At 33.3% G+C, this 13,815-nt stretch overlaps 1 protein-coding gene across 1 annotated transcript in view; it reads left to right on the top strand.

The window, feature by feature from the left end:
• MetRS (methionyl-tRNA synthetase 1) overlaps positions 1-13,815 on the top strand; it is a 90,224-nt gene that overhangs the window by 42,785 nt on the left and 33,624 nt on the right. The window contains exons 14-15 of the mRNA XM_035372069.2: positions 9,338-9,551; positions 10,802-10,935. Coding sequence (XP_035227960.1) covers positions 9,338-9,551; positions 10,802-10,935 — 348 coding nt within the window. The remainder of the gene's footprint in view (positions 1-9,337; positions 9,552-10,801; positions 10,936-13,815) is intronic.

Here is a 13,815-nt window from a genome sequence, read left to right as displayed (position 1 = left end):
ATGTCCATCAGAGGGTGCCATTTCAGGAAAAAACACAAAATTTAGCACAATAAATGACCAAAACGAAATACAGAAACAATATAACAATCCAGAACAAGAATTATGTGTAACAAAATGCAAAATCAAGAAAAGCTGTCAGTTGTAAGGGAAAAATGTCGAGGTTTGCATGCTTGGAAAGAAGAGGCAGCTTTATGCAAAACAGGCTAGGGTATAAAACATTTACATATGTTATGATCTTTAAGTCGATGTTTCGGCTGTACTAATGGCTGTCTCTTTAGTTGAATGTGTGTTATTGATAAAGCTGTTTTACGAAAGCAAGGGGAATGCTTCTGCTGCAGTTTGTGAATTTCATCGTAGGAAGAACCTACGACATGGACCAATGCCTGCTAAAGGTATCTGGGTCATGATTAAGAGACGGGGAAATTAAGAGTTCATCCTGGAAGAGGCCGTAAAATGAGTGACACTGCTGCTTGTTGATTCCGTTAAGACAGCTGTTGATGCACAGTCACAGACATCAGAGTTTTGGGGCAACAGCGTGCATGCAGTTTCTCAACAGACAGACTATACTTACAGCACTGTCCAAAAAGTATTCAGAAACATAATGCACTACTTCCCATACCCTGGAGCTGCTTGATAGGGGCAACCCACAACATCTCTCATTCACAGTCAGTTTTCTCAACAGAATGACTGTTGATCTGTCATGGCCTTCTAATATTCTGTGGAGCGCCGAGGCTCATTTCTACCGCATTGGGACAGTCAGCACCCAGAATTGCAGCATTTGGGCTATGGAAAATCTGTGGATCCACACTGAAATTCCTCTGCAGTCTCCAAAGGGTCATTGTCTGGGATGGATTCATGCAACATTCATCCTTGGGCTATTCTTCTTTGAGGAAATCGGTGAACATGGGCCTGTTACATGTTCCATTACGGGCCGTTGGTACAATGACATGTTGCAGACAATTGTTGTGCTGCAACTACAGCAAAGTCAGGTCCTTACATCAACCATTTTCATACAGGAAGGTGCACCCCCACATATCCATGGGTCTGTAAAGGTGCTATTGCTCCAACACTTCACAGAGAAAACGTGCTATTAGTCCCTTCTTTCTTAATCCAGGGCCACCACGTTCACCGGATCTAACTCCATGCAAAACATTGAATAACTTAAAGAACTTCATAATGCTTCATGTGCTTAGCCTCACAACTGATCAATTACAAGCTGCCATTGAACACACTGGCCATCGAATTGAAATTTTGCAGGTGAATGAGGGTGGTCACGGGGAGCATCTTTCCCTACATCTTCCTGGGCACGATTAACAACTGCTTCTCGTGTGAAATTTCATTTGTGTGTCTTCCTTACCTTTACTTAATGTGGTTCGATGACAAGATGATTAGAAACTAGTCAATAAATGTTAATGTTGTTTCTGTATTCCGTTTTGATTGTTTATTATGTTACATTTCGTGTTTTTCCTGAAAAGGTGCCCTCTGGTTGACATTTTGGAATTAAAATTTTCTTTTTGAAGTTCCATGAACGCATCTCGTGTATAGCCCATATACAAAATTTCATTGCATTCTGTTCACTAGTTTGCGGTATAGGATGTCGTTTATAGGGGAAGTTTAATTATAACTACCTGGTATATAGTGTAGATTTGTCTTCTAAAATTTAAAAAATGGCAAATACACTAAAGATTTAAATTTTGTAGCAGTGAAAATAAGCTTCTACGGGTTTATTTTTCTTGTGAAGTTGAAGGATTTGAGATTCAGTAGTTAGTAATACAAGTCTTTCAGTATGAGAGAGAGAAAGAGGCTAAAGATAATCTACCGATATGTTATTATCAGCTGTATCCACTAGATCACCATGTGTTCAGTGTCTAATGCCTTTACGGAAACTATGATCATTTATTTTCACTAAACAAATTCTACTGAGGTATGTTATGTGGCAAGAAAAAATACTGTGCATAAGAGTAATAAAAGCATGAATTTACTTACTGAAATGCAGGTTCATTACAAGTTATCGTTTCACATGGATGAACTTAATTAAAGAAGCATAAATTTTAACAAAACTAATTCTTAAAATATGAATTCTACGTTCTACTAAAATTGCATTGCTGTAATTCTTTACAGATAATAATTTTATAAGTTCAGTCTCTTAGAAATTTTAATCTCAATATCACAAATCATTTTGGGAGAGTCTCACAAAGTTCTTTTACCTTTTCTGTAGCCATCTGGCCCTTTGAATTGGTTGTAACAATACACCTAATGCACCTGTCATGACATGCAACAAGCACTTGTCATGATATGTACAATTCTAACTTTACCATCGTGTCTTATGTTAGCTCTCTCATTTTTGCAAGTAGCCAGTTATAATGTTTTTTATTATGATTTCTAATTAATATGATGTCATTGACATTTATCTTCTTGGAAGATCTTTTTTTACTGACCTCCATCTTCAGGTGGTTTAAGTATTCCCTATGGAATCTTCACTGTAACTCTTCTCTCTATCTTAGTCTGTACTCTAACTGTTTATTGAAATATTGACATCTGCCAAGTCTATATCAGGTACTCCAGCATCTTCAACATCATTCAAGAACATATAAATAGTCAAGGGAACTAGATTACTTAGATCTTCAGAAATGTCAGTTACAGTGGGGTAAGTTGTAATTAGTGATTTATAACAATGATGATGTTGACTTCACAGTCACAGTTTATGATGACTTCACAGTCACAGAGAATTGTTTGTAATGCTCTGAAATCCAGCTACACTTTCCCAAGAACTTTTCTTAGCAGTGTTTAAGAACACTTATCATACTGTTCCACCTTGGTGCAGAAAGAGGAATGAACTTCCAGCAGATCATTTTTGAAGTACTTTCAACTTTAATTTCTTCCAGTTAATGTTACTTAAAGCACTAGCTGCTGCTACAAAATAACTTCTATTCTCAGTGTAAATTATAGATGGTTATCCTCTGTGCCTACTAAATCTTTAGAACCCTTGAAGAAAATGATCAATTGACAGAGAGGAAATCAGCTTGAGATGTACCATTCAGTATACTTCACATGTAAATAGATGTATTCATGCTCTCTTCTGGCCTTTGGGGGTAAAAAGACCAGTAAAATCTATTCCTGTTACTTCAGAGACCTTATTATTACATGCATGATTTTTTTGGCAAGACAATGAGTAAAGCCTCCATATTTTTTACTTTGTAAATTTTGGGTACCATTTATGCCTTAAACATTGCTTAAGAATGGCTCAGATGATATGACAAAAATCTAAAATCCAATAATGGTCTCTAAGAATTGCCCTTATCATCTTAGTACTAGCATGAAATGAGTTTAAATGTGCATCGAAAACCAATCTGAAAAGACTTTGGTTATCATCAGGTGAAACTGCTGTATGCCAAAACTTCTTTGTATATTCTTGATAAGAAATCTTCATTCTCAATTATAAAACACCATTTTTGTTGACATAGGAAGATAAACTCAGTAATTTAGAATCATCAAAACCAAAGAGCATTTCCCTTTGAACTAGTTGTAATAACTTGTATTCAGCTGCTATATATTCCTCGCAAGACAAATCATCATGGATACATTGATTTTTGGGAATATGACTATTTTTCTTGAGTTGTAAAATCCAATCCAGCATACTATGCAAATGTTCTTCAAGAAATGTTTCAAATGCCAGTTTATATTTTCCACTTGAACACTCTTTGATGAAGATTTGATGCATTTTATCTTCTCCACTGATACTTCTTGTGCATTTTTTTGACTGTTGGATTTTGGCCAAGCTTCCTCACTTTTTAGCTGCTGCAGATCTTCCCACCATTGGGATTTTAGCAACTATATTGCTGCATATCCTCAAGGAGATAAATTCCCGAGGTTCTGATCATCTGAGCATGTTTGCATGGGTCAGAGGAAGCCAGTTGTCTTTTTTTCCCCCCTCTTATTCTGTTACTGATAAAATAAGAACTATTGTTGAATCTGTCCAAAAGATTCTATATCTTCCAATTTAAGAGCTTCCATTACTGACTTATGCAGTCCAATTGTAGCTGCTAGCAGTTCCAATTTTGGTATGGTTATCTTCTTCTTGGGAGTAATCTTTGATCAGACTTGTAGTAATTGTACTGATGCCCCATGCTTTGATTCATATCTGATAAATTACTGTGACAGCATACACCAGTTGTGTTCAGGCTAATATAGTTAACACATGCAGTTTTACCTAATTGGTCTAAACATGCATTCAGAGTTGATGGCTTTAAATAATAATAGTGTCATGCCAATGCACTGTGCACAGTCCATAATTGAAATTTTTTTACGATTGTCTATGATTGTAAATCTTTTGTTTTTATCAGGTGTATCCAGGATATATTTAAAAGTTTTGTTAATGTAATGTGGCTTAAAGGTCCGTGATCAATAATTCCCTGATCATGCAGCTGTATCAAGGCTGTTGTATTGCTTGGCAGGAATAAAACCTTCACATTTGGGTGTTCCAGATGTATTTGTCCAGGTGTAGAATGCCAGGTGCATTGTCTACAAGTAAACTAATTTTGAATGGGAGGAATATCTTTCATATATTTTTGTGCTTCAGAAATGAAGAAATTGCTGAACCAATAAACTTACTGTCCTCCAGGCTTTTTTGTTCAACATCTAATTAAAGGAAATATTGTAATCGTGAAAATTTTGAGTATCATATTTCAATGAAAATATCCATTTTGACCACTTTCGAATCCATCTGAATATTTTTCATGACATTTGTATGTATCGACAGAACAAATAACTCTTTTTTTCCAAAATGGATTCAAAAGAGATTTTTTTTTGTGATGTCTGTATGTATGTATGTAGGTATGTTTATATCTTTCATAGCTCAAAAATTAGTAGTCTGTGAATGTTGAAATTTTGTATATGGGACTGCTATAGCATATAGTTGTGCACCTCCCCTTTTTGGTTTCAGTCAGCCACACCAAACATACATAAATGCATGTAAGATATATATATTATATGTACCCACTCTGTTACCCTTCTCAGTGATCTCAGTTTTTTTATTCTTGTATGTTGATAAATTGTGCATTTTTTGCTTTAAAAGTGATTGATTTATGTTCCAGTTAAGGCTTTTATGTCTTTAGTCAATCTGCATGCAATAGTTGTAGAATTATCAACAATTAAAAAGTTTAAGTTAAGTCTAAGCCTAATGAGGTTTCCATTTGTTTAACATTTGAAACTCTCAGTAGAACAGTGAATTAAGTCAGTTTGTGCACCAACTTCATTGTCGTTTTGCTGAGTGGGATCAAAAGTAAACTTTCAAGTTTGTGCACCAAAAAATCTGTTATGCTCCCGCTCACTGAATTGCTTGTTTTTGCATAGAAACTCTTAATTTTAATTGTAACATTTTTTAAACTCTTTTTTTTTTTTTTTTTTTTTTTTTTTTTTATGTTTTTCTGTATTTTACAATTATGAATGAAGATGGTTTGAGTTTTTATGTATTTTTGCCTTGCCATGAAATGAAAACTGAATTGATTGAATGAGAAATATATCTGTAATGAAATTCGAGGAAATAAGTTTGAATGAAATGCAGCAGAAAATGTGTATAATTTAATAGGCCATACAAAAAAGTCGTGTGGTGTCCACATCAGGCATTTTATTTTGCAAATGCATTATAATGGATACAAGAAATTATTAAAATTTCAGTCATTTATTAATCATAAGTTGAAGTAGTAGTAGTTATATAAAGTACATATGCAGTAGGTATATAAAGACATTTGATATGAGTAGTTCAATTATGTATGGTAAAATAATGATAGATATGAATAATGTATAGATATGGAAACGAATAATGATATAAATGCAAGGCTGCCATGACAACTGTGTCTTTAATTCATTTATTCAGTTTGTACAATGCAGTGCACTGCAGCGAGGTCATGTATAATAATAATAAATTTTTAGGTAAATAACTTATAAATGTTACGATGATATATATATTATATATTTTGTATATAATAAATCATGAATTGCTTAATATGTAATACTCTAATGATTTGTAAAATAATAAATCATAGATTTAATTACTTAATATGCAATAATATAAATGTAATAATGCATATATTACAAGAGTCGTTTACAATAAATTAAGAAAGTCGTAACTTTCTTCTAAAAGGAAGAAATATTCTGTACTATATGAAGTTATGCCAAAAAATAGTTTTCTTAACATAAAGAATACATGATAACTTTAATAAATCAAGTAATATAACTGTAACATTATAATGGCATGAGAATACATAATTTGTATTTAACATGTAATACAAAAATTCATCAGAATGTATACATCCAGCTTAATCAAAGAATATGGTACAATAAAATGTGTTAACTATATTAATATGTTATGAATGTAAGTATTACAGATTCTGTTAATCAAGAGCATAGCTCATCAAAGATCCAGATCCATGCAAAAAACATGTTTACTCTTGCAAGTACCAAGGTATAGTATTCTAATATAGCCTATATTGCAGTCTATTCAACTGCTCTGCCAAACTGTCATATTTAAACAGTGGGTGTTGTCTTTGCAGTGTCTCTCTGTAGTAGTTTACCTGAATTTTTCAGTTGGTGAGAGACCTGAAGATTTTACCAATCAAAGCAAGAGTTGAATATTGTGTACGATCCTATTAAAATTTGGAATGATTGAAGCCCATGAGATACAGCACAGCCGCAAGCATTAAAACTTCAGTATCTAGGCTAGCAAATACTGGTTCTTGCTATTAATGGTTGTTCAATATGGCTATTAATAACATGACTTAAAGTACTGGATATGTAGTCTAGAAGTGAATGGGATATTATCTAATGATGCCTCAAACCTTCAGTCCTAGACATTGGACTAATGAGATGTTGAAGAATGCAAGCTTGTAATGTTCATTCATCTGTGTCTCCACACACAAATACAGCCATCACAATACTGTAAGAAAAAGTGGAATTCATGAGAAAAGATGGCATCACACCATTGATACATCCATCAGCATTATTGAGTGCACCATTATAAGTGCTGATTTTTATGTTGCATTATCAACTGAAGTCAAAACAGTAGTCGCTTTACTAATGCCATTATACATGCAGGTACTTGGTGTCATCTAATAAACCCAGTTTCCTGAACCAGGGTGCAAGATGTGGCTTTACAACCCTATCAGTGACATGGTTAAAATATTTATCATCTTGGACATTGATAAGTAGTGGGTATTGAGACCTCTCACATCTCACCTGGGATCCTGCTAGATCTGCCCTTGCAAATTCACATAACAATAACTTCATCTCGGTAAACTTGAACAGCTATTGTGCAATATGATAATCCACAATCTTGGCAGTCTAAGATTTTCCATGATTTAATTCTGAAATGTTCTAATCTTAGTTCCTTTTCATCCCACAATGAATAAAAAAGGGTAAACATGATTTAGGAATAAAAAATTGACATTTCAGTCTCCTATTTTATATTGCTTTGAAGTATTACTCTTGCTTGAAATGCCTGCATACTATAAAATGCTAATCTCATATCTTTGCATTTCTGTCTTTCATGTAAATTTCATGTTTAACTTTCTTCTTGGTATACCAATTTTAATGCTTAACAATGTGTCTCTTGATTCATTGGCACTTCAGTGTACTGTTCATTAATTAAATTCTGCTTAATTATTTTTTATTATATTAAATTAGCCCTTTTGTATTTTAAAATTAGCTTTATTTAAATTAAATGTTTCTGTTTTTGATAATTGCAAGTATTTTGTTGATTACAACAGTTCTTTTCTTTCATCAAAGATTTACTGCTCCATAAATTATACTGTTCAATCTGATAATACTCTGCCAGCCATTCAAAATGCAGCATCCATGAAAGAAGCATCTATTATGCTTGGAATTTGTACAAGCATAGACTTTGACTGAGCATGCAAATGATTAGCATTGGAAAACATGTACAAATAATGCCATTTAGAAGCACTTGAAAAAGGATAACTATAGACTATTTTAAATATTGGAATTATGTGTTCTCCTGCTTTTCTTCTGAGTGGGAAACTTCAGTATGCCACTTGGAGGAAAACTACAAAAAAGCCCATGTAGCCAACCCATTCTCTGGGATTCAAGCTTTGGATCAAACCACCAGTGTTCACTGGCTTTCCCACTTGGCCACTGGCGGGTTTTAGTTTATTGCAACTGAGGAGCATCCTTTTGAAAAATGAGTTTTTGAGGCTTTGTGGTGGATGAAATCAAGCTTAGTGATGTAAATGTGGAATTCATGGGTGAAAGAGGGATGGCCCCATGTGGCGGGAATAATCACATGAGTTTCATCATACCACTGAAAGAGGGGACAGGCATGTTGTGCCCAACAATATCAAGAACTAAGATTTGTTGCTCAACAAACTATGTTAGCATATATCATTTCGTATTGTCTCTAGAGAAGGGGGGACTTTTTCAAAGCCTCCATGGCTGTAACTACTGTTGATTTTACACTACAGGCATATGAAACTGCAATGTGTTAAACACTGAACAAAAACAAATGAATAGCATGACATTATATTTTTAGACAAATTTCTCTTTCATCTACAACACCACAATAGTCATTTTTAAGTCTGGTAGTGCTGCTGAGAAAGGCTTCATAACCCTTTCATTATGCATCACTGTACTAGTCTATCACCTTAGAGTTGTTTTGGGATGTCAATGAATTTTACTTCTGCTTTTTCCTAGTATGTATTGCTGACGCGCTCAACAACCACCACATCTGTGAAGTTTTGAAACCTGTTTTTCTTCCTTATGTTCAAAGCTTGCTTGTGGCTAAGCTTTAACAGGATATTATATGGCATGCAGCATTCAGTGGTTCTTCATTGTCTACCAGTTTTCATTTCCATCCTAGATGGTCTGTTCACTTGAATATATTGCCTTTTGAATATAACTGCCTAATGATTAGCATGTAGCACATATGGCTATGCTAGATAACTTTAGCAGCATTTATAAATAGCATGTATTCATATACCCCAAGCACACATTTAAAATCTTTTTTTATTGCTGAAGAGCATTATATTAGTTATTGGCAGCTGTGGAGACTATATAAAATTCTGATTTTTTTAGTGTTCCAAGTCAAATGGAGCTGTAGTTTTAATTATTTTTGCCTAGTATCCTTAGTATTATTTGTTCAGTAATTATGATTTTGATTTTCTTTTATGATATTGTATTTGGATGGCTAGCAGTATAAGTTCTAAAATAAACTTTACTTGTATACTGAGAAAATTTTTAATTGCTCCTTTTATAATGATAATTAATGAAACTTTGTCTTTAATATTTATTATCTTCTTTCAGTAATTATTAAAGAATTTTTGAACAGGTTTTCTACGTTTGGTTTGATGCACCAATTGGGTATTTGTCTATTACGGCAAATTATACTGAAGACTGGGAAAAATGGTGGAAACAACCTGATCTTGTTCAACTATATCAATTCATGGCAAAAGACAATGTTCCATTTCATTCTATAATATTTCCTGCAAGTCAGATTGGAACTAAAGATAATTACACAATTGTAAATCATTTGGCTGCTGTTGGTAATTTCAATTATTAATTAAGTTTGATTATACTTTTTAGTGTAGAAAAATAATTAATAACTAAATAACTGGGTATGTTTTCATTAAAACAATTCCACTCATCACGTCTTTACCTCTTTTTTGTTTTTGTCACCCAGATGCTTTGTATATATGGTATAGTGGTTAGGTGAACCTGCTACAATAGCAAAGGGCCCATGTTCAAATCCTGGAGAAGACATGGATGTTTGTAAATGTATAGCATCAGTGTAGCATGGTGGCACTCTAAGTATGTGGCGAGCCAAAAGTCTTCTCGTGTGGATTGGTGGAAGGGGAGAAGAGTGGGAGACCTCCGTATCCCCCCTTCCCCGGGTGCTCTCCCTCAGAATTGGGTGTGGAAAATAGAAGTCCAACCTCTCTTCAGAGTAGGCACTGGCAACCATTCTTCCATGTAATATGGACCCCCCCTTCCCTGATTTTTTTTTTTTTTTCTTCAATATTTCCTCAGTGCTAGGTGTTGCTGGTCTGTCTTGGCATCTTTCCTGGCAATAATTGTCTTTATGACCATCACACACAAAACAACATTTTTCATCTAATCAGTTTTTACTCTATAATGGGTGTTTTTCAAGAAAGAAACAAAGACTGTATTTGACTAACTACCTCAAATTAAAATGTAATTTAAAGTCAAAATGGCTATGTAGCCTTTGCCCGCGCTGCAAAGAAGAGATATCCAGACACAAGTGGGAAGTTGGATCATGCATTCCTTTTGTTTTGGTCACATGGCTCATTTACTTATTGTGTCTGAAGTTAATATCTATTGAGATTTGGAAATCAAAGCATGTTTCAAATGATTTTCAAAGTAAAATCATGCAGTGACTGGTTGAGATAATTATGTAAAACAGGTTATGTGCCAGATTTTTGTTATTTCATCTTAATATTAAATTTTATGGACACAAGAAAATTGCAGAAATTGACTAAAACTAATTTTTAAAAAAGAAAAAGAGTAGGCTCTAACAAGGGTTTTTTTTGGAGGATTTTGTCTCAAAATTAGAGAATGTTGCTTGTTGCCATTCTGTTTCATATAGTACTGAGCCAGAGATATGGAGAAAGAAATAGCCAATATCATGCTGAAAATGCATAGTATGGTTTTAATGGAAAAGTACCAAGTATTGTTACAATGAATTGATTCTTATATATATTTATCATGTTTTATAGCTTTTAATCTGTATAGGTTGCATTAGTAATTTTGAAATGCCTTTTTATTGTGTCTTTAGAATACTTAAATTATGAAGATGTGAAATTTTCAAAAAGTCGAGGCATTGGTGTATTTGGAGATGATGCAAAAGTGACAGGAATTCCATCTGACATTTGGAGGTTCTATTTATTGTATTTAAGACCAGAGGCACAAGTAAGTGATGTTTTGTTAATAGTATAAATAGTTTCCATTATTATTTGTGAGTTATATTTTGGTTAATTAGTTCACTTTTAGCAGCATACCAGTTCTTTGCATGGACAGAAAGAAAACATTTTACAGGGGAAGGGGAAAAGTTTTAGGAGAGTCTTATAGAAGTACTCCCTCCCCTCAGAAAATTACAGAAAAGAAAGAAACTTATTCTGCATAAAGTATATACTATTTTGCTCTTTCTAAGCAAACCCATGTGATTGTTGAAGGAATGAAATTTTCCACAGTGATGCAGTGAAATCATAATGTGATATATTTAAGAGAATTGTAAAGAAGGCTCTTCAATCATTAAGCCAGTATATGGGTGAAGTATAATTTGACATTGAGTAAAAAAAAAAAGGTGTTGAGAAATATGCATTCCACCTTGCGTCTGTGCAGTGCTGAAGAAATTAAAATCCTGTATAATCATGCGATAAAACTCAAGATTGTTTGGGATCCTGCTGTGGTTACCCCTGAGATTATTATCCTTGTGGCCTGTCTTGATATGGCTGTAATGTTACTCTCAAGCATAGTAGAGCAAAGTGATGCATGGAATCTTAACATGGAACTTAGCTGTTGAAGACAGCAATGGATGTAGGAATTCAACAGAGCTTCCTGGACAGCATCTCTACATATAATAAAAGAAAGAGTCTATTTGTACATCTTTCGTTCGTGCTGTGCATAAGCTAATAGACCCAGAGTTATGAAATTTAGTACATAGGTGCATCTAGACAAGAGCCAATGTTTCTCAAAGTGATTTTTCTTCCAAAATTCGAATCAGATTTTTTTAAAAAAAATATCTTCTTTTATGAAATTGCATCATTTTGAATAGTTTCATTCATTTAGAAATGTGGGTTTGGCAACAGTTTTCATTCAATGCTTTGTATACTGGACTGCTGACTGTTAAAATATGAGATAAACTATTAATTATACACGCAACACGCACATCGCAATCTTCTTATTCTGATGCGCATGTGTCTCGTGAGGCACAACAGAAAGAATTTCCTTTTTTTCCCCCCTCTCTCTCTAGAGAGAGAGAGAGAAAAAGGAACATGTGTCAAAGAGGCTAATGGCTAATAACAGAGAGGTTGGTATATTTTGAATTATGTCATCCACAAAGCACAATTTTGATTGGTTTCTGATGATAGTTTCATTCTTTTAGAAATGTGGTTCTGACAACAGTTTTTCATTCATTGCTATGGATACTGGACTGCTGACTGTTTTCTCTTGAAAATATGAGATTTATTGCTTATTTCATTGTAATTTTTATATTATGTTTTAATTACATAAAAGTTTTGCATGATTTTTTTTTTAGGAAACAATTCTTAATTTCCTTTATACCATTTGAATTCTTAAGATTTTGCAATGGGAAGTTGGTTAATTTATTTATTAGGATAATTAATATTGTATTAAGGGATATTGCTTATTTCATTGTAATTTTTAATATGTGATACATTTTTATTGATTTTTTTGAAAAATAAAGTTGTTCTGCAGAGTAAAATTCTGTGCAGGTTTTAAGTTTAATGTTTGGTGTTTTCTTTAGGCATTTTTATGGTACATTTAAAAGACAGACAAGGCCGGTGCATAGCAGCTAGTTTACTATAAAGCAATGCATAAGTTCACAGTCAAGCACCTGAGTACCTAATGTAATATAATACCTGAAGTAATGCAACAGTTATCATTGTAAACTTTATGCTTGTTAATCTCACTCTATTCTCCATCTTAAGTTTCTTTAAATGTCATGGGTTGACATCCCCTATTTAAGGAAAAGACCGATTAAAACTTATGTTTAACTTACATTCCATATGGTCCTTTGGTTGACAACCACAATTCCTACCATCTATATTTGGGTTGTTGAGAGACTCCAATGCAACAACAACAAAAGCAAACAAACAAAATACCCCTTCCCCCCAAAAAAAACTAGTTTTAATTTAAAAAAATAGCTTTGAAGTGTGTTTGGATCCTCTCTGAAGAACTTGAGTTGAATTCCATAGCTGTGGACCGTGTGTTTGTAACTATGCTCTATGCATACACACTGACAAATTCTTTTTTATTACTATTTTGAGGTATAGTAAGAAGATAACTGGCAAAATAATTCAACATTTCATTTTACTGAAAAATGAAAAATCTATCTGCACTAAACTGCAAATAGATCAGATTAACATATGTTTGTAATTTAACCTAATTTGTCTGCAGTCAAGTGCAGTCTTACTAGTTGAAGCTGACTGTTAATTGCTGAAAGAAAATTCTAAAGTTTCTGATCTTCTCATGCTTCACCAACAGTGTCACCACAACTTGAATGTTTGGCAGTGCATGGACTCGTTTTTTCAGATTTGCAGCTCTCCTGATTAGTAGTAGATAAAAACAGGTAAACTTGTAATACTACCAATTTTCTAACAAGATGGGCATTTTCTTTTCAAATGTGATTCTCAGTCATCTCAGTTTTGCTGAAATTTATAATATTTATGGTTCATATTAAAACACTGTTTTCTCTGTGTGCTGTTATATTAACAAAATTCTGTTAAAACTTGCATTTTATATATGGATTAGAATTCTTTTAATTACTTGTTGGCTAATTTGTTTTTAATTTGTTTTGAAGGCTTAATATATTAGTAGTTAAAATTAAATCAGATAATACATTGATGTATAATTATAAAACATCTTGTTTTTTTATATGTATATATATATGTAATTGGGTATATGTCACTTTGATTTTATATATATACATACACTGATTGGAGGTGTTAAGGCAACAACAATCACCATAATGTTTGTAAATTTTGAAGGATTAGTTTCGATGGTTCTGTATTTAAACATCAAAACAAATCCTGCAAATTTACAAACATA

The sequence above is a fragment of the Stegodyphus dumicola genome, chromosome 9 (assembly GCF_044657685.1).
Source record: "Stegodyphus dumicola isolate Sdum_Otavi_A_Nest chromosome 9, ASM4465768v1".
Classification (NCBI taxonomy): domain Eukaryota; kingdom Metazoa; phylum Arthropoda; class Arachnida; order Araneae; family Eresidae; genus Stegodyphus; species Stegodyphus dumicola.
The sequence above is the reverse complement of the archived record's forward strand: the minus strand, read 5'-3'. Positions and strand labels throughout refer to the sequence as shown.